General features: G+C 39.4%; 1 protein-coding gene across 2 annotated transcripts in view; it reads right to left on the minus strand.

Moving 5' to 3' along the window:
• The window catches only part of XYLB (xylulokinase), an 84,902-nt gene that overhangs the window by 64,087 nt on the left and 1,115 nt on the right, over positions 1–19,700 (minus strand). For both annotated transcript variants that reach the window (XM_063178786.1, XM_063178711.1), the window contains exons 2-11: positions 17,988–18,070; positions 17,112–17,181; positions 15,269–15,349; positions 13,903–13,989; positions 12,674–12,802; positions 11,370–11,435; positions 8,451–8,523; positions 2,630–2,748; positions 1,415–1,496; positions 372–412 (exon numbers count right to left, since the gene is read on the minus strand). In XM_063178786.1, the coding sequence (XP_063034856.1) occupies positions 372–412; positions 1,415–1,496; positions 2,630–2,748; positions 8,451–8,523; positions 11,370–11,435; positions 12,674–12,802; positions 13,903–13,989; positions 15,269–15,349; positions 17,112–17,181; positions 17,988–18,070 (831 nt within the window). The remainder of the gene's footprint in view (positions 1–371; positions 413–1,414; positions 1,497–2,629; positions 2,749–8,450; positions 8,524–11,369; positions 11,436–12,673; positions 12,803–13,902; positions 13,990–15,268; positions 15,350–17,111; positions 17,182–17,987; positions 18,071–19,700) is intronic.

A 19,700-nucleotide genomic window follows, 5' to 3' on the forward strand; every position in this document is an offset into this window, starting at 1 on the left:
ACAATGTGCATGGAAAGCAATACAGAAATTAAATTAAAACCATTTGTTATTGCCACTAATTGTTTTTAAATTACACATTAAGTCAATTGGATTCGTGCTGAAGCTAGCTCTGACTTAGGCTGTCATGCCAGTGAAATACATACTAGATGGAGACTTGGGTTTTAATGTCTGCAGTGTTAGTTAAAAATAGTCACAAGAGTTTACTTAAAATCTTTCAGGCAGCTTACAGATTGATAGAAATAGAACAAGCATGAATCCAATAAGCAGCAAATCAACACTAGCAGGTGTATTTAACTGGCAACCTGCAGCTATTTACATTTCAGGTATTTCAAGCACCCAAGGACAGTTTTCAGGAGAGTGTTTTGACTTACTGCAATGTCTCCTTCTTGAAGTCTCATCCCTGCCAGTGATGCTGAAAGCAAAAAGAATCCCAGGTATAAAGGTAGATCTTTGACTTAATTACAGCCTGTTACCTGAGGCATCATAGCACATTACAAACACCATCTCAAAGTACAATATAAATGGCAAATATGCTCCCAGTGACCTTGGGTATCCACCATAAAATATGGGCAAAACTTTTGGGTGAGGGTGTGATTTTTATTTTAATAAAATCAAAATGCTGAAGACAAGACTACAAAACAGCATGACTTTTCTGATGGTTTACATATTCAGGTTTCATATGCAGTGGACTCTTGATTAACAACACACTTTAAAGGAGGAACACTCCCACTTTCATCAGATTAATCACATATTTCTTGTCTAAGTTGAATTTGGGTGTCTAGAAGAAAAAATTGGACTTTTGGGAAATGCAGAGTTTACCCAACTCCCAGAATAAGAATGTAAAATATATCATAATGAACTTCTATCATTATTCAAACCTGCATAAGCTACTGTAATATGGGAAGTATTTTATTTTCACAGTCTGGAGAAACAGAAACACTTGCTTTACTCTGAAACAGTCTCCAGGATTCAAAAAACTGACCCTGAATTAACACCTTCCCTTATACTGAGATCTGTTAGTCTGAGAAAAGGACATCTCTAATTCTTAGAGAAAGCCAACAAGGTCCATCTGCACCTTTTTGCTTGAAAAAAGATACATTTTCAAATTCATATTCTCCAAGCTAAAATGTTAACAGTTGATAGTAGGGATGGTTTCTCATAACAAAAACTGAAGTTATCAAAAGGCAAATGAATTCACTTCTGATTACTTGGCAAAAGAATTAATTTGTCACACACAGCCTATCTGAGCTATCTCTATCTCAAAAGAATCAGTGATAGAAGGGTTTTAAAAAAAGAAATTAATACAGAAAAAAACAATATTCTTTCATTTTATAGGAGAACCAATAAGATAGATTTAGAATTTCATCACATACATAATCATATCCACTGGATCTTGCACAGTTAATCATCTCACCTGGATTGTCTCCTGTAAATGCTACTATTTTACAGTCTGGGCTAAACCCATAACGTTGACTATAATATGGAGAAATGGGCCCCTAAGGAAAGAAAGAAAGAGAAGAAAAAAAGCTCAAAAAAATGGAATGCAATCTTACAATATATGACAATGTATTGTAACACAGAACTGAAAAACCCTAGAGCAGCTACAAGAATAATTTCTGAACATTTAAGGTATAAATGAATATTTTAAAAAATTTTAATGCACTTTTTTCTGTGCACTACAATTGTAGTTGTTGAGAACCTCACAGGAATACCCTCAGATTAGATTTAAAAGTAGGCTAGTAAATAGCAGCATTTTATCTTTGGGTCTTTCTTCAGTTATTCACATCAAGTACCATAAACACATCTATCTGTTTTGCACATATACATGAATATTAATAGCTAGAAATTAGAAATTCAATATAAACATAAGAGGAAACACAACATTAATATACATCACAGCATCAAATGCTGGAATACGACCCCTATTATTTTAGAGGTCAAGAACTGTATTCTTTTAAGCCACATTTGATAGCCATTGAGAAAAAACAGAAGAAAACTACCCATAAAAAAAACACAAGGAGGTCTATAAGGATTTTTTTAATATGTTGCTCTCCATTACAGATCAGCAGTGAGTTCAGAGGGCTCAGGTGATAGGTATCTCCACTGCCTCACATGTGCACAGCTAAAGAATAGCTGCTTTTGTGCTGGGTAGTAAGACTAAACTCATTTACTCAGGAGATGCGAGGCTTGATTTGATTTCACCATTATGCTACGTGAACTCAGGAGCTTTAAATATCCCAAATTATTCACAAAGATTACCTCATTAACTCTACAAACAGCTTAAAACAAGATCTCTGTTGAGAAACGCAAATGTTGGGCTCTGTTTCTGCAGCAATAAACTCCCATGCACAGCTCTGCAGTGACCAGAGACTCTGGGGTGTGAGAGAGGACCCCAGAAATTCTCATCACTGGAGCATCTACCAAAAAGTCTCTCACAGAGCCCAGGGCATGCAAGAATCCAAGGAGACCAAAGCTCTGATGGATGCCAGTTCCCAAAGGCTTGGTTAACACCTTCACAACACAGCTGGAAATACTAAAGCAGCAGCATTGCACACACAAATAGTGCCATCAGCATAACTCCCAGCAAAACTCCCCTTGTTGCTTGCAGCTCTTCTGGCCAGGGACATACCAGGACTGAGTGGGATGGGACAGGGCATCCCAGTCTCTCCTCTAATCCAGGGGCACAAGCATCAAGGCAGGGCTTTGACCATGCCTTTTCCCAAATCTGCAGCAAGTTCATACCAGAACCTACAAGACAGATCAAAAGAGGAAGTGCTCAGGATTAAGCAGAAGACCAGAAAACTCCAACAACAATTTTCAAATTCCATCTGAAAATTTACAGATGTATGTCGCAGACAACTTTTATGAAAAATGCTTTCCTTAGGATTTTTCCTCCTGAGAAGCTGAGAGGCCTCAGGAACAAAATGTAAACATTGATTATCTGCTGCTGTGGAATGCAACAGGTGCATCTGTGATTGGTTTCATAGAGTTGTTTCTAATTAATGGCCAATCACAATCAGTTGGCTTGGACTCTGTCCAAGACAGAAGGTTTCGTTATCATTCTTAGCTAGCCTTCTGATGAAACCTTTTCTTCTATTCTTTTAGTATAGTTTTAATATAATATATATAATAAAATAATAAATCAAGCCTTTTGAAACATGGAGTCCGATCCTCATCTCTTCCCTCATCCAAGAACCCCTGTGAACACCGTCACAGATGTATGTTTTCCATTTAAAGAGAATGGTTTCAGCCCTTCTAAGAATAAAGGGTACTGATAATTTAGTCTCTGCAGGGCTTTCACCTGCAAAAGTAGCAGAAAATGCTCCTCTGATGTACAAGGCACTAGGCAATTCAGTCATTCACAAATTATGAGTAAAGACAGGAATATCAATGCCTCCCCAAATCTTCCACCTTAGACAAGGACTTCATAGAAGTAACTAAAAGTGATGGAGCAATGTCCCTTGGAGATGTGTTGTGCTCAGCAGAGACCTAAAAGTGAAGAAATTCCCCCCTCAGTGGGATGGCTTTACATTACTCCTGCCTTTGAGCAGAGTATCCTATAAGCATCTAAATCCACACTGTCTACTCCTCCTCCATATCAACATTTCCCTTTCCAATTTCTCAAATAAAGCCTCTAATTTTGAGGATAATTTGGTATCCAGCTTTGAATACCAAAGCCATGATTTTCAGGCATGCTGAGCAGCCCAATGAAATCCACAACACCTGCAAATGTGCAAACCTCTTAAGGCCAGATTCTGTGAAATTATTTACAGGATGCAAAAAAAATCTAAATAACTGATTTGGTCACCTGTTTTCTCACCAGAACTATCATTAGATCTGGGAAAGGCCTTCACAGTTTTGGTTTGGTTTCTCATTGCTCTTTTCTCACTGTCTTATTGCTGGTTTAAAAGTTAATTGAAGCTGGTTAGTGGCCAAATCTATATAACACACTGAGCACTCCACACCCCTGGCTTATGATTCTAACATGCCTTTAATTGAACATTAGACATGAAAATCTGTATTTCTGGTTAGTGCTGCTCAGGGATAGAGTAGTCTTATTCTAGATAAATACCAATCCAATCAATCTTATTCTAGATTAATACAAATTATTCCAAAGACTGCTTAGCCCTCAATTTATTTATCTCAGAAACACAGCCACATCCTCAGTTGAGCACAGTGGAAAGCCTGATATTTCCTTCTGTTCAATACATTTTTAAGCTTTTCAAATCGAAGATGGTGAAGTTGATGCCACATGCAGTGCCTGTGGAAGAAGACTTTGCTGGCAGTGCTGGGATGCAGAGGGAGAGAAGGATTCAAGCCCCACCTCAGGCAGCACATCACAAAGCTCCAGCAGTGCTTCTGCTCTGAGAAAGCGCCTTCAATACACTCCACACACACTCTGCTGCTGCTTACACAAGCAAAAGTGAGCCCACCCTATCAACTCCCAGCACACTTTTTCATACAGGCTTAAAAATGGGTTTAACAACATTTAAAAACAAACTTTATGGTTATCAGTACAATCCCCGGCAGCCCCAGTGTTGTCTGGACCTAGTGCTCCACATGGTGTTGTAAATAGAAAGTGCTGCACACTCGAGCTGAGACACTGGAATAACCCAAGCCAAACAGCAGGATATTTGGGTTATACTTAATGACATAAAAATAGAATTAATTTTATCCAAATCAATCAATTCAATTTATTATTTAAAATATTTGGCCTATGATGAAACAGCAGGAATTTGACAAGAGCACAAAGTGCAACAACCATCCCAAAGGGCAAAGGATCCCTTTTCTGCCATCAAAATCACACACTTTGAAAAGATTTAATCCAGCATATCTGATGTCGCTATGAGAGATCACTCTTAAATCCAGCCATTCCCTCCTTCCCAGGGTAAACTTTGTCCTGACAAGGTAAACTCAGCCAGAGTTACCACCTGCACTTTTCAGAGGTAGAGGGTGTGAGCAGCCACGTGTTCCATGCTCTCAGGCATAACAGAACTTTCTACAAGTTTATAAATTTTACTGGAACAGTCTATGATTTAAAAGGCCAAGAACCTCTTCACTAAACTAAAGCAGTGAGGAACAGAATCTTTAAATAGGGTATTTCTACAGAAAGATTAGCTGTTTTCTGCAAGTTTTGTTTGGTTTCTTTAGTCCTTCTTTGTCCACAGCCCACAAACCCAGAGAAACATTTCACCAGAATCCTCCAATGCAATTTTACAAGACATCAGGGCAGCCTTCAATTTTTCCTGCATAAACCAGAAAAGCCTCTAATCTTTATAACTGAATGTTTACATAATACAGAGACAACCATTCAGTTTATTGACTGGTAGATGCAGTAGCACAAAGACTTTCACATGCCCTGAGAAAAGAGAGGTGAGGGAATTTGCCCCAAACTCAGAAATTGATTTTAAAAATGTTAAACAACTGTTTTAGAAGAACTATTCATCTGTTGGGCTGGATTTATCCCATCCAGCTGTAGGCATGGGAGTCTCTGTGGAAGATAAAAAGAGCTGCATGCTCCTCTGATTATACAAAGAGTGATTCACACGGAGTTCCTGCCTCTAGCACCTCTCCTCTTGTTAAACATCACCAAGTTTAACTAACAAAATCAGTAATAATTTGAGAAGAAAAGGGGAGAAAACAAGCAAAAACCAAAGGCAGCCCTGACCCATCACGCCATCAGCAGTGAAGGCCAACAGCCAAGGCCATGGCACAGTAAGAACTAAGGAAAGGGTCAAAACATGGAATAATAAATTTCCATATTTCACTGCAATCACTGACTTCTAGCACAGAATGACCAGGAGCACAAGCAGGACTTGTTAATATTTGCTACAAATACAGAAGTTCTTGAACACTTGGGGGAAAAGGGGAGAACACAAACACTTCCATTACAATGGCCCAGCCATGCAGACTAACCGGTTTTATTAAGCCACAAAGTAAAGATCAATATTTGCATACATTTATAAGCAGTTAAGTTCATCTATTTCTGCATTACAGCCCTCTGGGTTGCCTTTTCAGAGAGCTAAAGCCATGACAAGTGTAACTGCTGACACCACACAAGCTACAGGAGGAGTGAATCCATCCCACCACACCCCTTTGGAAAAAGCTTCAGTCCAACACATCCTTGGTAGAACAACAAAAAACAAATATGCTAAGCTACAATTTGCCTAAAGCTCTTAGAAAAGCATTTCAAAAGATAAGGTTTCTCTAGGTCAAGAGCTGAATTGCTGTTCCTAAAGGTGTCTTCTAAAAGAAACAATGCTCCAAGTGTTCAACTTTGAGGTCCCAGATGTATCTTACTTTTAACATCTGCACAATAGAAATAAAAATCATTCATTCCACTAGAAGGTAATTTCATTTTTTTTAAATCAATCACTCAGGTTGCTTAGCCATTCTCAAGTGATTTGAGCCTTAAAAGATTGGACCTTTAAGAAGAAAAAATTCTGAAACTGAATAGCACATTTCCCACAATAACCTGCCAATTTGGAGATAAGTTATTGTGTAGAGCTAAACAATTTGACAGGGTCTTTTAAAGATGATATGACCTGAAGTTAAACCTACAGAAATGAAGAATAGGTCTATTATCTGAATATTATTTTGAGAGATGCATTTTAAACTACAATACACAGGTGTTAAGTAAAAGATCAAGTGAATTGCAAAAAATTGTAAGTGACAAGAAAACCACTTTTTCAGCTGCATCCAAATAACTACTGCATCCATTATACTTATATTTTATTACTGGAATTAGAATTCTCTCATTATATTAACAGAAGAAAGGAACGAATGAGGAAAAATACAGATTACAATGCCAAAAAATCTTTTGTCTTGTAAAGAGAACTGTAACATCCTGCTTAGTTCTCTTATCTTTTTTCACACAAAGATTTAATAATCTTACATGCTCTGAACAGCCCATAACATTTCTTCAGGTTCTGTAAATACCCACAGGTGTAACAGAACACTCTCCTGCAGATGTTTGAAAAATGTGACTCATTTTCTAAGGAAATGTACCAATTAAGGAAATTTAAATTTTCTTTACTTTAAAACATTTTGTTTTGCAACAATTTCTCATGTTCTGAAATTGGAGAAGCATGGCTTTCCTCCACTTGCTTCCAAGCAGAAAAGGTAAAGTAACATCACCAAAAAAATAAAAAAATAAACCCAAACAGGAGATATTTTTAATGTTTATAATTTTCAACATTCAAATCAAAATTAACACTGCACTCTCATTGAAAAATATAAAACCAATATGTTTCTTTATCAGAAAAGGCAGCTAAAGCTATCACTATCTCTCTTTGAAATACAGTAGGTGGCTGAGCATCCCAAGTACTCAGTATTTGGACCTGCTGGGGAGCAAAGTGAAAATCTCCAAGGAATTATTGTTGCCAATAATACACAAAAAATAAAATTCAGCTGTGGAATACTTGGCTGAAAGGACGGAACCAGAAAACAGATATAATAATCTCACAAGTGGTATGAAACAAGCATGGATTGCCTTGCCATTTCTGGGGTCTCAAGTGTAACTGGAAGGTCTGATAGCAAGTAAGTTGTCCATTAGCTAAAATTGAGGTGTCTTGTCTTTTCCTGCAAGATTTGATGGAATAACAAAGGAGAAAAAATGAATTGGTCTTAACACAGGGGTGTCAACCATGTCTCAATAATGCAAAAAATCCATGGAGATCCTTGTTATCTAACCTTTCAGCTCTGAAATATACCTTCTCTTAGTTTCAGAGCAGAAATCAGAAATGTTTTTAGAAATAACAGCAGAGGTCCCATGAAAATGCTTTCCTTCATAATTGCCATTTTAAATTGCTATTTAAAAGCAGTTTAAACATTAAGCATTTAAAAGATAACACACAACAGAAAAGAGAGACAGACTTGTCACTTATTTGTCTTTGTTATGATGAATGGAGAGGTACAGAAGATTTTTTTTAACTGAGTTTAGTGCATTTTGCTTCATTTATGGGGTTTTTCCCGGTTAATTTTGAAAATATGCTTCTGTTGTAGATCCAAACTCCAGTTAGGTGGGGAAAAAAAATCATCACAATATACATCATATTCATCCTGTGCATTTCTGAGCTAAACCAGCAAAACTAAAGAACAAATATCAGAACTCTGAAGTTTTGTTTAAGATTCCACAACTTTCTGATGCCTCTAGAAAATCTTACCACTCCTTTATACATCACAAAATAATGAAAAAAAGCTATAATTATATTTAAGAATCTTTTCTGTCGATCCATTTGATAGAAGTGGGAATCAGTATGATGGGGAGAGAAGAGCATAGCAAACATCAAACTGAAAGAAGTAACTTAGCTTAAAATCTAGTATACTTGTCATTAAAATTTAAAGATTGAAAACAAATACCAGACACCTTGTCCCCCATCTATGTAATGAGGGGATAGGAAGGAAAATTTCCTTATTAAACTGTTACTATGAAAAAAGCCCACACTTACCATCACTGTAATCAATGGGTGCATAAGCTCCTAGGAAAAGGGAAGCTGCAAAGCTACTGACCAAAGAAATTCTCTGCAAAAAAACCAAAAACAGTGAGAAGTAGTGAATCACATCAGTAATCACTTCAAAGAAAGCAGAAAGCAAATAAAATAGTTGGAAGTAGTAAATGTTAATAGATGCTTAAGGTTAGGCCCAGGAAGCACACAAAAACACACCTAGCAGGATTATTCAGTTCTGACCATCACAGGAATACAGCACATAGCAATCTACAAGTAACCCCATGATAAAAGCTGTTAATAGCTCTGCCTTCTGAAACATGCAAAACACACCTGGTATGTTACCATACTGTGTTAGCATGAATCCACCACTTGAGTCTATTACAGAACCTCATTTTCTAAGGAAAACAGTTTCTAAGGAAAAAAACACACACACCCCCCAAAAAAAAAAAAAAAAAAAAAAAAAAAAAAACAAAAAACACAAAACCACCTGGGTGTCGATGCTCAGAACCCTGCTCTGTCCCACCCACAGTAGTAGAGGTCTGGAACCTTTTAGAAGCTCTTGGAGCACCTTTAGCATCTCTTTGTGACCCTTTGCCTTCCTTCCAGCTGAGCCCCTGGACCTCCCTGGAGTTACTCTACAATAAACAGCTTTGAACTGAGCCCCTGCCTGCAGCTCTGCCTCAGGGCATGCTCCAGCTGCAGGGCTGCCAAAAAATGCCCCCTATGACACTGATCCACCATGAACCTTCCTCCTCTTCACATCTGCTGTGTGAGCTACCAGGCTAACCAGCCACCACCAGGCTTTCTGCATGATCAGGCACTGCCTGATGCCAAAAAGTTGGCACAAAAGCAGACAAATCCCTCATTTTGTGCTGCGACTCACTCAGAAGAAATATGCTTGCCACCCAATAACTAAACAGAATCAAACCTCCACAGGTGGAGTGAGCCAGAAGTGACAGGTTTTTATTAATGATCACAAAATCACTGCTTCACAGCATTCAAGGGCAGCCTGTAGCCAGAGATCTAAGAGGTGGTTGCAATGGCCAGGAAATTTAATGATGCACTTGCTCTCGGTGCATCTCTCCCCAAGAATACATCACATTGTGCTCAGGTAACAAAGGCCTACCTTCTGTGGTGCCCCAGTGGGCACTAGCTGCCTGAAATGGAAGGAAAAAAGGATGAAGTTAAACTGAGAATCAGCCAGCCAGTTTAGCAAGCTGACCTACAGGAGCAAAAACATCCACCTTCCACATGTCATTGGGACTGCCAAGCTGTTAAGTGCTCCTTGAGGGGCCCTAAGAGCAGCTCTGGCAGAGAGATGTTTTGTGCTTGAATGCATTTTTGCATAGGTTTTATTGCTAGAAGTTGCCATCAGTTCAAACAGCCCTTAAAGTCTGAAATTGGTTTAATCAGTTCTCAGTCCCACTTCCCCCCAGTAAAATATCTTTCTCTAAATTTAGTCATAATCTTATGACCAGAATGTATCAGTGTTGTTTCATCTCATACCTTTCTAGTTACAATGAGAATGTAAAAGAAAAGAAGGGGAAAAAAAATTAAAATTTAGCATTCTGCAACCAAATAGAGTCACTTGCAATTCACTTTCTCATGAAATGAACTGCTTCATACAGGGGCGAGATTTTAAAAAAATAAACACACAAAAAAAATGCTATCAAGAACTGAAGTAATGGAAAACCAGGTCTTCCTTACTCCCCTTTATAAAAACAGGGTCTATGTTTCTCCTTTTCCAGTCAGTGGGAACTTCACCAGACTGCCACAACTTCTCAAACACAACGGATAGTGGCTTAGCCACTTCCACCACCAGTTCCCTCAGGATCTATGGAAGTATTTCATCAGATCCTTGTGCAACTTCAGGTTCCTTAGATGGTCTTGAACTCAATCTTCTCCTGCACTGGGTGGTTTTCATCATCCCAGTCCCTGCCTTTGCCTGCTGTGGCTCAGGTGAAGTGGCTGGAACTCCTGCCAGTGAAGGTCAAGGCAAAAACAGTCCTGGAGTACCCAGCCTTCTTCACAGCCTGGCTAACCAGGTCTCCCATTTCCTTTGGAGAGGGCCTACATTTCTCAAAAGTCTTTTTAACACTGACATGCCTGTAAATGCTTTTCTCTTTGCCCTTGATATCCCTGACCAGGCTTAATTTTGTCAGGGTTTTAGCTTCCCTGACCTAATCCCAAACTGCTCAGAGGGCCTCTCTGTATTTCTGCCTTTATTACTATATTATTGCCTTTATTTCTACCTTCTGTAGGCTTCTTTTTTGTGTCTGAGTTTGTCCAGGAGCAATTTGTTCATCCACACAGCCCTCCTGATGTTTTTGCCTGGCTTAATCTTAGCTGCGGTGCATCACTTCAGAGCTTGGAGGAGATGATCCTTGACTATGAACCAGCTTAGGAGAGCCTGTATCCTACCATTCCAACACTCCAGGAGGCATCCCTATGATGCCAAAAGGACCAGAACCCCCTAATTCCTATTTATTCCCCCTGCCATTTGTGTTTGCTCAGACATTTAATCTGTTCCACCCATGAAGGTGCCTTTGCTGGCTGCTGGTGTCCTCCAGGTGCTCTCCTGCTCACCTGCCATCCCTCTCCAAGTTCTGAGCATCTCCTTCTGGCACCAAACTGATAGGAGTGGGATGGTCTGAGGTTCTCCTCCCCCAACAACTTCAGTTTAAAGCTCAATTCACCAGCTTGAGAAGTATAACCCTCAAAGTAGAACCAATGTCAGATTTTTATCTGCCTAACCACTAATAATTTAACAGAATTTTTAAAGTTCTATGTTCATCTTGAATTCAAACACAAGAGTCAGAATAATCTTTAGCAAAAAGGTCTGTAAAAACATCTGCACAAAATAAATTTTAAAAGACTTTCAACCATGTTTTCCAATAAGGGAATTGAAGTTAAGCCAACCTCAGTTTGCTTGTAGACCTCAGGATTCTGGCTGTAAATCTTTGCTATCTGGTTTCCTGTAAAACGCTGAGAAAGAAATGCAAATGCTTAGAAACACAAACCCTAAATGGAGTCAATAATCATTAACTCTGTGTAATGAGTTCAGAACATTGCACTTTGGATATTTAATTTGCCTGATGCATGATGAAAGTCAGTGCACAGCAGGCAATCTGCACTAAACAGGGTATAACACATAGTCTCATTATGAGAATTTTGTTCACCTTTTGAAAAAAAGGCATGGGGAAAAGCATTACTATCCATAATTTACATTTCAGAAATGACAGTTCAATGGAATGAATCACACTTATTCTGTGCAGAGGAACCAGCACAATTCAAATGCTGCCTTCAAATCCCTGAAAAGGTTTAAGCTACACAATCTATGTACCTGCCTGTGAGGCAGGTGAATTGAAATTAAAGCAGGAAGTTTCATACTCAAAGCATATACTCCAGCCCAGGCTAAAAACAGCTTTAAGAATATTTATTTTTCATCCATGTATTGTGTCAGCTAATCAAAAAACCTTTTAACACTGACACCTTAACATTTAACAAGTGAAAAAAAAAGTGTTAGTGGTGTGCAAAGTCTGATTTCAACATCAGCCATAATGATGATTCAGAAACAGAAACATCAGTTTGGGAGGTTGAAGCCTTATTCTGACTAATCAGGGGCTGAGGTGCCTGCAGGGCAGCCCTGATCTCACTCCAGAACTCATTGTCACAGTTACAAGGAGGGAAGACTCAGGGAGAGGAGACAAGTGACAGTGAATTTGACAGTGTCCCAAGCCTCTGAAACACTTCTCTTAGGAGCTGCTTGTCAGCCTCCAGGCAATATTAAAAGGCCAATCTTTTAATTGCAGGAGTAACCTAGAGCATGATTCACAAATAGGAGGATGGATTTACCCTAAACAAAAGTGTAACACAAACTGGGTTTGCATCCCAATAGAAATGTGGCCACACAAGATGCTGCCAGGGGACAAGCAGGCCCTGAGAATTTAAGCATGGCCACCCAACACTGCATTTGGGAGCCCCTGGCCAAATGCTCCAACTGCCTCCTGCAGCAGAATTTCCAGTGTTTGGCTCATTTCACTGTGCAATTTCTGTATCTCCCTTTGTGAGACTAATGCAAAGCACAGTATGGTTGGGGTTCCTTCAGAAGCTCCGTCTTTCCTAGGTGATGGCTGATGGTTACCTGCTGCAGCTCCCTGGGCTGACAGAATTGTTTCCAGCACAGGATTCTGCTGGGCATTTCCCCCCCATCCATTCCTTACCTCATAGGCCCTGGAGCCAGTGACCCTGGCCAGGTGCTGGGCTCCCCCCAGGGCTCTCTCCAGGGCTCTGCACTGGGAGGCTGTGCTGGAATCCATCCAGATGGGGCTGTCACTGACTGAAAAGCAGCCCTGTAACCAACAACACCCTCCATTAGCCAGTCTGATCTCTGAATTCCCTGCTAGAGTAAGGAAATACAGCAGCTATAGGTATCAGCTCACAGCTCAGCTCTCTGACACGCCTGCTGCCTTTCTCTCAGCAATTACAGAAAGCTGATATTGGGTACAAGGTTGGCCAGGGATGAAAAGTTCAACCCAAACTTGGCATCAGAGGGAAGCAACATTCTCTTTCTGCTGTCACCTCTCACATCTTCTGGCAGCCAAAACCCCAGCCCCTTTTAGAATCTCTTCACAAACCATCAGATTATCTTCCCACAGCTCTAACAACACATTTCTCCTTAATGCATGGCAAAACCACCTGGAAATACAACTGAGGCTTAATACACCATTTATTCCAGCATTTTGATGCCATTTCCATGAGTTTCGCACAGATGAGACAGTTACAAAACTAATAACTTAGCACATTTAACACAAAAGTCTCCCTTTCAACATATATCTGCCCTTTCTGACACTGAAGTAAGGGAAGAAGGGCCTTCCAGAGAAAAGCTGAGTCCTCCCAATTTTTCTTTTTAAATAAAATCTTGTCAAGTTTGTGTTCAAAGCTCATCAATCACACACATACAAAATGTTGAGGTCAACAAGGTACTTGGTTAGGTTTTTAAGTCCACACTACATTACACTTCTATCCTTTCAGAGGCAAGTGTAAAATAGTCTTTTTTAAATAGATCTATTTTCTTATGAAATCATTTGCACATCCTGCAAGGAAACTCAGGTACAGCAGTCCCACCACAAATTTTTTGTTAATATATTAAAAATGTAAGATATTTACACATTGTAAACAAAAATATTACATTTTCTAGAAGAACAAAGAGGCTGTTACTCTGACACAGAAAGATTCTGGGACACCCACTGGCTCCTGTAAGCTTTTAAAGCAGAGCATACTGTCATCCAGGAGAAAATGAAATGTCAAAAGTCCTGCAACTGAAGGAATAACTACTACATTTCATTTATGCTGCAGGGGCTTGCAGCCAAAAAAGAGGAAGAAAAGCAAAGTGTGAGGATCAGAAAAAGGACAGTGTAGCCTTCCCTCCAGAGCTTTTGTGCAACCTTACCTTCAGTGATTGGTGCAAAGGCAGTTCAGGTGATGCATTCTTTAAAATCTGGATGCTTCCTTTTTTCCAGTACACACTCCCATGTTGCTGTAGGAAACACAGAAACAGGAGCTGGAAATGCCCTCCCAAGCATCAAAGTCCTGATCTTACATTTTAAGGAACAAAAGAGCTCTCCCCAAACCAGGACCAAAAAATGGCCTACTTCAAATCTAAGGTCTCACAAAAAAAAAAAAAATCTCTTATTTAAGACTGAGCAAAGCAGACACTAAATCAGACTATTATTTTGAATCACAGAATTTTCTAGTAGGGATAATTAGTGTATTGCTAATGGCATTAGACACTTATCTGGGGGCTCTTTGAGCTGTACTCAGGGTTCCACAGTCAAGATTTAGTTCTGTGCTATTTCAGCAGAGCCCCTTGACCCATCAGTTACAAGCCTGTCCCTCTTGCTGGAGGGGGCAAAATGAAGGGAATATGGGCAGCCTGGAAATCGCCCCCTTTTTTCTCTTGAGTAAGGTGGGGTTACTTGGCAGTCCCCAACTCATGCTCCACTGAAGAATTCATAACAGAGCCTTGATACCAGCTCTGATTTTCAGACACTTTGCTCAGACTTTCAACTGCAATCAATGGAATATGGAGATGAAAGCAAGGGGCTTGATTAATTAGTCCCAGATACATCAAGATGAATAACCTAAACCTCACATGTCAGAATTAGCTGTTGCTTTGGTGCTGTCCTCACCCTGAATATCATCTGTGAAAGTTATAAAAGCCTCTGTTGATTCATTGGAGTACTAGGAGGAGACTGCCTAACTGACTAAATGTCAGGGTGGGTTCTATAAATTTAAAAAAAAAAAAAAGGCATTATGCTCTACAGGCTAAATCATGGAGCCATTTTTGTCATTTCTGCATCATTTGGGTTTTGTTGTTTCTGTGCAGATCCCTGTCCAAGCCAACAAAAAATTGCTCAGTGGGATATTGCTGTGCTTTTAGCAAACTGTGCTCCTTGCTGGTTTTTCTACCCCATTTTCCACAAGCACCTGGATCTGCTGAAATCCAAAATTAACAAAGAATTAAAACAACATGAAGCCAAGCAGTTCTGCACTAAGCTGATTTAAACAATTACACTGCAAACCTCATCCTCCACTCTCACCATCTTCCAGTGACTGCTCTGTGTGCTTCAGGTGTCCAGCTCCCCTCAGGAATGTCTGTGGATGCTTATGTAGAAGTTTAGATACTATTTTTTACAAGTTTAGATATTATTTTATGCTGTTACAGTCTTCTGCCATACAATTGTTTAAATTTATCACTCAACCTTATACTCAGTCAAAGAAATGCAGTAAAATTGAACATTTTTGTACAAACTGACCTGGCCAGCACCAGACATTGCTCTGACTTGAGAGAAGTCAAAGCCTGAAGACTTCATCTTTTCCAAGATCACATCCAGAGCCTACAACAACAAACAGAATCAAGAATGACAGTAACGAGCTATCAAATTATGCATACTCACAATCTGGAATTAAACAGTAAATTCATGTCATCACTGATAAGAGTTCATTGGCAGATAATGAAAAATTAGTTAATGACTATGGACTTTTCAAAAATCTACATAAATTAATTTATTAAGTGAGAGTCCATAAAAGAAAAGTTGAGTCACGCAGGGGAAAAAATAAGATCCTTAAAGAAACTAAATCACAAAGATCCACTCTTTGAATCCTAAATAAGAGGCAAAAATTAAAGAACTCCAGTTTATTGAAAAGCACTTTAAGAGTGCTAGACACACAGAAAGATTATCTTTTCTGTTCTTGCTTTTGAAAATCTATGAACTCTTAATAGAGTACTCCCTGCACCCCATCCTACAAGATATTAGGTAACCTCAATACCAATAATCCCAGTGTCAACAAACTCACAGAGTCTTTAACAGAAAGATAATTCAAGTGATTTTAGCACTTCAAGCACCTAGGTAAATTTTGTTCTTGACACATTTTCCTGAAGTTTAAAGCAAAAAAAAATTAATCTAGCTTTAAATCATTTAACTTAGATCAGCATTTCCCAGACTCTCTTGACAAATGGACCACTGCAAGACTTCCAAACATCACATATATCTATATCATTCTATTATTAATTTAATAATCACAACGGTGCCGCTTCATTATGGTTCAAAAAACCAACTGCAAGCAAATTTACCAAACCGTTGTCATCTACTGTGGATCACCAGCTGGGGGTTCTGTGACCTTTCTAATATTTTAACTATTCAAATCCCTCTAGTAGGAAAAATTTACAGAGTATCATGCAAGTGTCGCAGTTGAGATGGCCAGGACACACAGAGCATCACCACACAATTCCAGAAGGCTTTAAATTCCATGCTCAACAACACCTTACCACATCAGAAGGCTTCAGATGTCTGCCCATACAGAGCACCATCCTCCCACCTCAGAAGTCTGCAGGCATCTGCCCTTCTTGTTCTGCAGCCCGACCTTTTATACCCCTGATTTTGATGTACTGCACCTGTGTGCCCTCTGTTCCTCTTGGTGATTGGCACACCTGAGCTCTCCATGGCTCATTGCTGTCAATGCTGCTCACCTGCTTTTCACAGCTGTGCCCATTGGGGATGAGGCTCAGCCACAGCCCCACTCCCAATTACCCCAAACTCTGTGCCTACACATAAATATTGCAAAATCTGCACGGAAGTAAGAAAGGCTTTATTTTAAGATTTTTAAAAATGCTGTACTTCGAAATAAACATCAGTCAAAGTTACTGGGAACCAGTGAATAAATTGCCCTTTCACCACTTGCCAGCTGCAACATCAATTGACAAGCAGAACTTGTTCTCAATTAAATAGTTTAAGTAATATGGGTGCTACAAAAACACAGATTCAAGGAAGGCAAAGTGACAGCTGTCCCAGTTGTGTATGAGGGGGAAAAAATAGTTTTTTTTTCAAGTGAAAGAAAGTCAGGAAGGAATTTCTCACATGTAGAATGCTATAATAGTAGAAAGTGAAGAAACAAACAAAAAACCCATCAAAATGTTAGCAATTTCTACTATGTTTGTTGATAGCATTCCTATTTGCATACCAAAGACACAGAACAACACTTCAAAGAAACAGAATGTAAGCAAAAGAACTATTTTGATTTGAGTGATAGGTTCCACTATTGCTCACAAAAAACTTTCACAGCAAGGAAAAAGTTGATCCATGTAAAGTTTGTTCATACCTTGACCCACATAAGCACTGGTGAAGTGACTGTCAGTCTGTCACTGTGAATGTAGACTCCACCTTGAGTCCTACAGAAAAACAGGATTTTCTCTTGGTAAATTCAGCAATTTTTTTTCCCCTGCCAAGTAGAGTTCTTCAAGTTTATAATGACCAAAGAGAATTTGCAATGCTTTTATGTTAAGAGCAAGGATCAGTGTTTGAAACATGGAAAAGTAAAAGCCAGCTCCTAGGAGGTGACATGTTTGACATAATTGCAAAATAAGTGATTTTTAAGGAAAGGCCCTGATCCTAAAGATCTGTGATAGAATCCATTGCCGATATTGCTCATTGGCTGCATGTGATTCATAATTATTTCTGTCACAATTAGTGACTTGAGCCTCAAAGATGAAGTTCAATTCATCAAGTAAATAAATGTGTTTTATTGAAACTTGTGACTGGAGGATGACATTTGTCAATTCTAGTCTATCATGTAAGTAAGCAAATACTGTCATCCCACACCTTAACAACTGAATTTATCTCCAAATGCCTTTTAGATGTTCCCCTCATGCAATTTACATGCTGTTCTGAGAGCATCCCACCCAGTCATGTCCACAAGTCTGAAGTTCCAAAAGAAAAAGAATGGTTTATTTATATGTAATATTTTGGAGTATAATTTCTAATTTATCTCCTTTTGGGAGCTCTTGTTACATTTACATTTAAGGAAGGCAAGAGCATATACTACCCTTGCAGAGTGGGAAACATGAACATAAATGTTCTGTGCCTCCATAAATATCAGTGAGACCAAATAGGGCAACAGTCCCCTCACCTCAATCTCCAAAGCTTTAAATTACATTATCCAAGTAAAATATAAAATGTAAAATATAAAAAGCCTTACTTAAATTCCGGAAGGTCCTTATCAAAATGAACATTATCCTCATAAATGACCCTCAGCTGTTCATCAATAGCAATGACTTTCAACTAGAAGATATAAAACAGGAAGTTAACAAAATCGAGCAATAATTGAATAGCACTGATGACTCATTTATAATAATTTAATTCCCACAGACAAAATGAACAAAAAAAATCACCCCAATTCATACAACTCACTGAAAGTAGGGCATAATTTTACATGAAACAAGTTATGAGAATTTCCAGAATGTTACCTATTCAGCAACATGTGGGTTTGTTTGTTTGTATTTTCTTTCTCCTGTAACGCACAAGATTGGGCTACAGGCATGTGTTAAAGAATGGCAAACATGTTACCAGGCTCATAGCTTGCATCGCAGTAGCCAGCTTTTCCAATTCCTCCAAAGAATACAGTATCTTAAAGATGTCATACACCTTCTTTTTGTTGTCACCTCCTTTTTTTTTTTTTTTTTGCCTTATCTTACCAAGGAACCTCACAGACCCTTTAGGCTACCTTGAGCACCTTTCCTGCTCCCCAGATGGTGAGCAAATTAAATTCTGCCCATTTGGAAAAGCTCAGAGGGCATTATACAAGTGTATTTTGAGCTAATGCCACAGAAAGCAACATCCCCAACTCCATAAAGCTGAGCCTTCTTGTAAGCAGGAATTAGAAGGGTACCACAACCTTTCCTCATCTATCTTCACTTAAGTTCACCTAGCTCTGCAGAAAGACAGTAAGAGCTGAGAAGAAAAGCAAGAAGCAGCTCACATTCTGTGCCTATTTCAACCAGGGGGAGAGTGCAAGCTGCTGCTAAAGGAACTGATTAAAAAAAGAACCTACAATCCTGTCATCTCAAGGAGCTGCATTCAAATAACAAGGCCAACCCCATTTTTACCACAGCACTGTAGAGCCATTATCTATGCCCTGGCACAACTCATTACCAACCTGCACTTGCTTAAAAATGGCTCTGACCCACTGCAGCTTAATTGGCTCTCTGCTTGCAGCATGTCCCCATAAAAACACTTGATCAACCTAACCTGGATGTGTCTTTTCAAGCTCCCAAACTTCAGCACAACCATAATGGTGATTTATGCTCGAACACCTATTTTTAACATGTTCAGGTCTCTGCACAACTTGGGCAGAGTTTCTATTCACAGGGCAGCAATACCTGGCTGTGCTGACAGATCAGAATTTCAAGCAGAAACCTGAGCATCCAGGTTCAGTCTTGATTCACACGAAGACACTGGGAAGCTGGGTTAGGGTGCAAATCCCAGCTCCTACAGCAGCAGGCAGAGGGGTCTATATGCAGCCTGCATATAAAGAAGGACCACAGTTCTCCAGGATTTAACCCATCCTTAGCAGGATGGGGAAGCAGGACACAGATATATAACCCACTGCTGCAGATGGGGCAAATGGAAAGGGATGAAGGTGAAGGTGATATGAGAACAACCAGGTATATGCACTCTGTGCAGGCCACAGACATCTTAAAACACAGAAATCACTCAGAATTACTACAGCCATAAGATAAAACACAGGAAGTTCTGCTTCAAAATGAGGAAGAACTTTGTTACATTGACTCTGGCAGAGCACTGGAACAGGATGCTCAGGGAGGACACGGAGTCTCCCTTTCTGGAGACATTCCAAACCCACTTGGGCATATTCCTGTGTCCAGGTCACCCTGCCTTGGCAGGAGGTCTGAAC

This window comes from Melospiza melodia, chromosome 1 (assembly GCF_035770615.1).
Source record: "Melospiza melodia melodia isolate bMelMel2 chromosome 1, bMelMel2.pri, whole genome shotgun sequence".
Lineage (NCBI taxonomy): Eukaryota > Metazoa > Chordata > Aves > Passeriformes > Passerellidae > Melospiza > Melospiza melodia.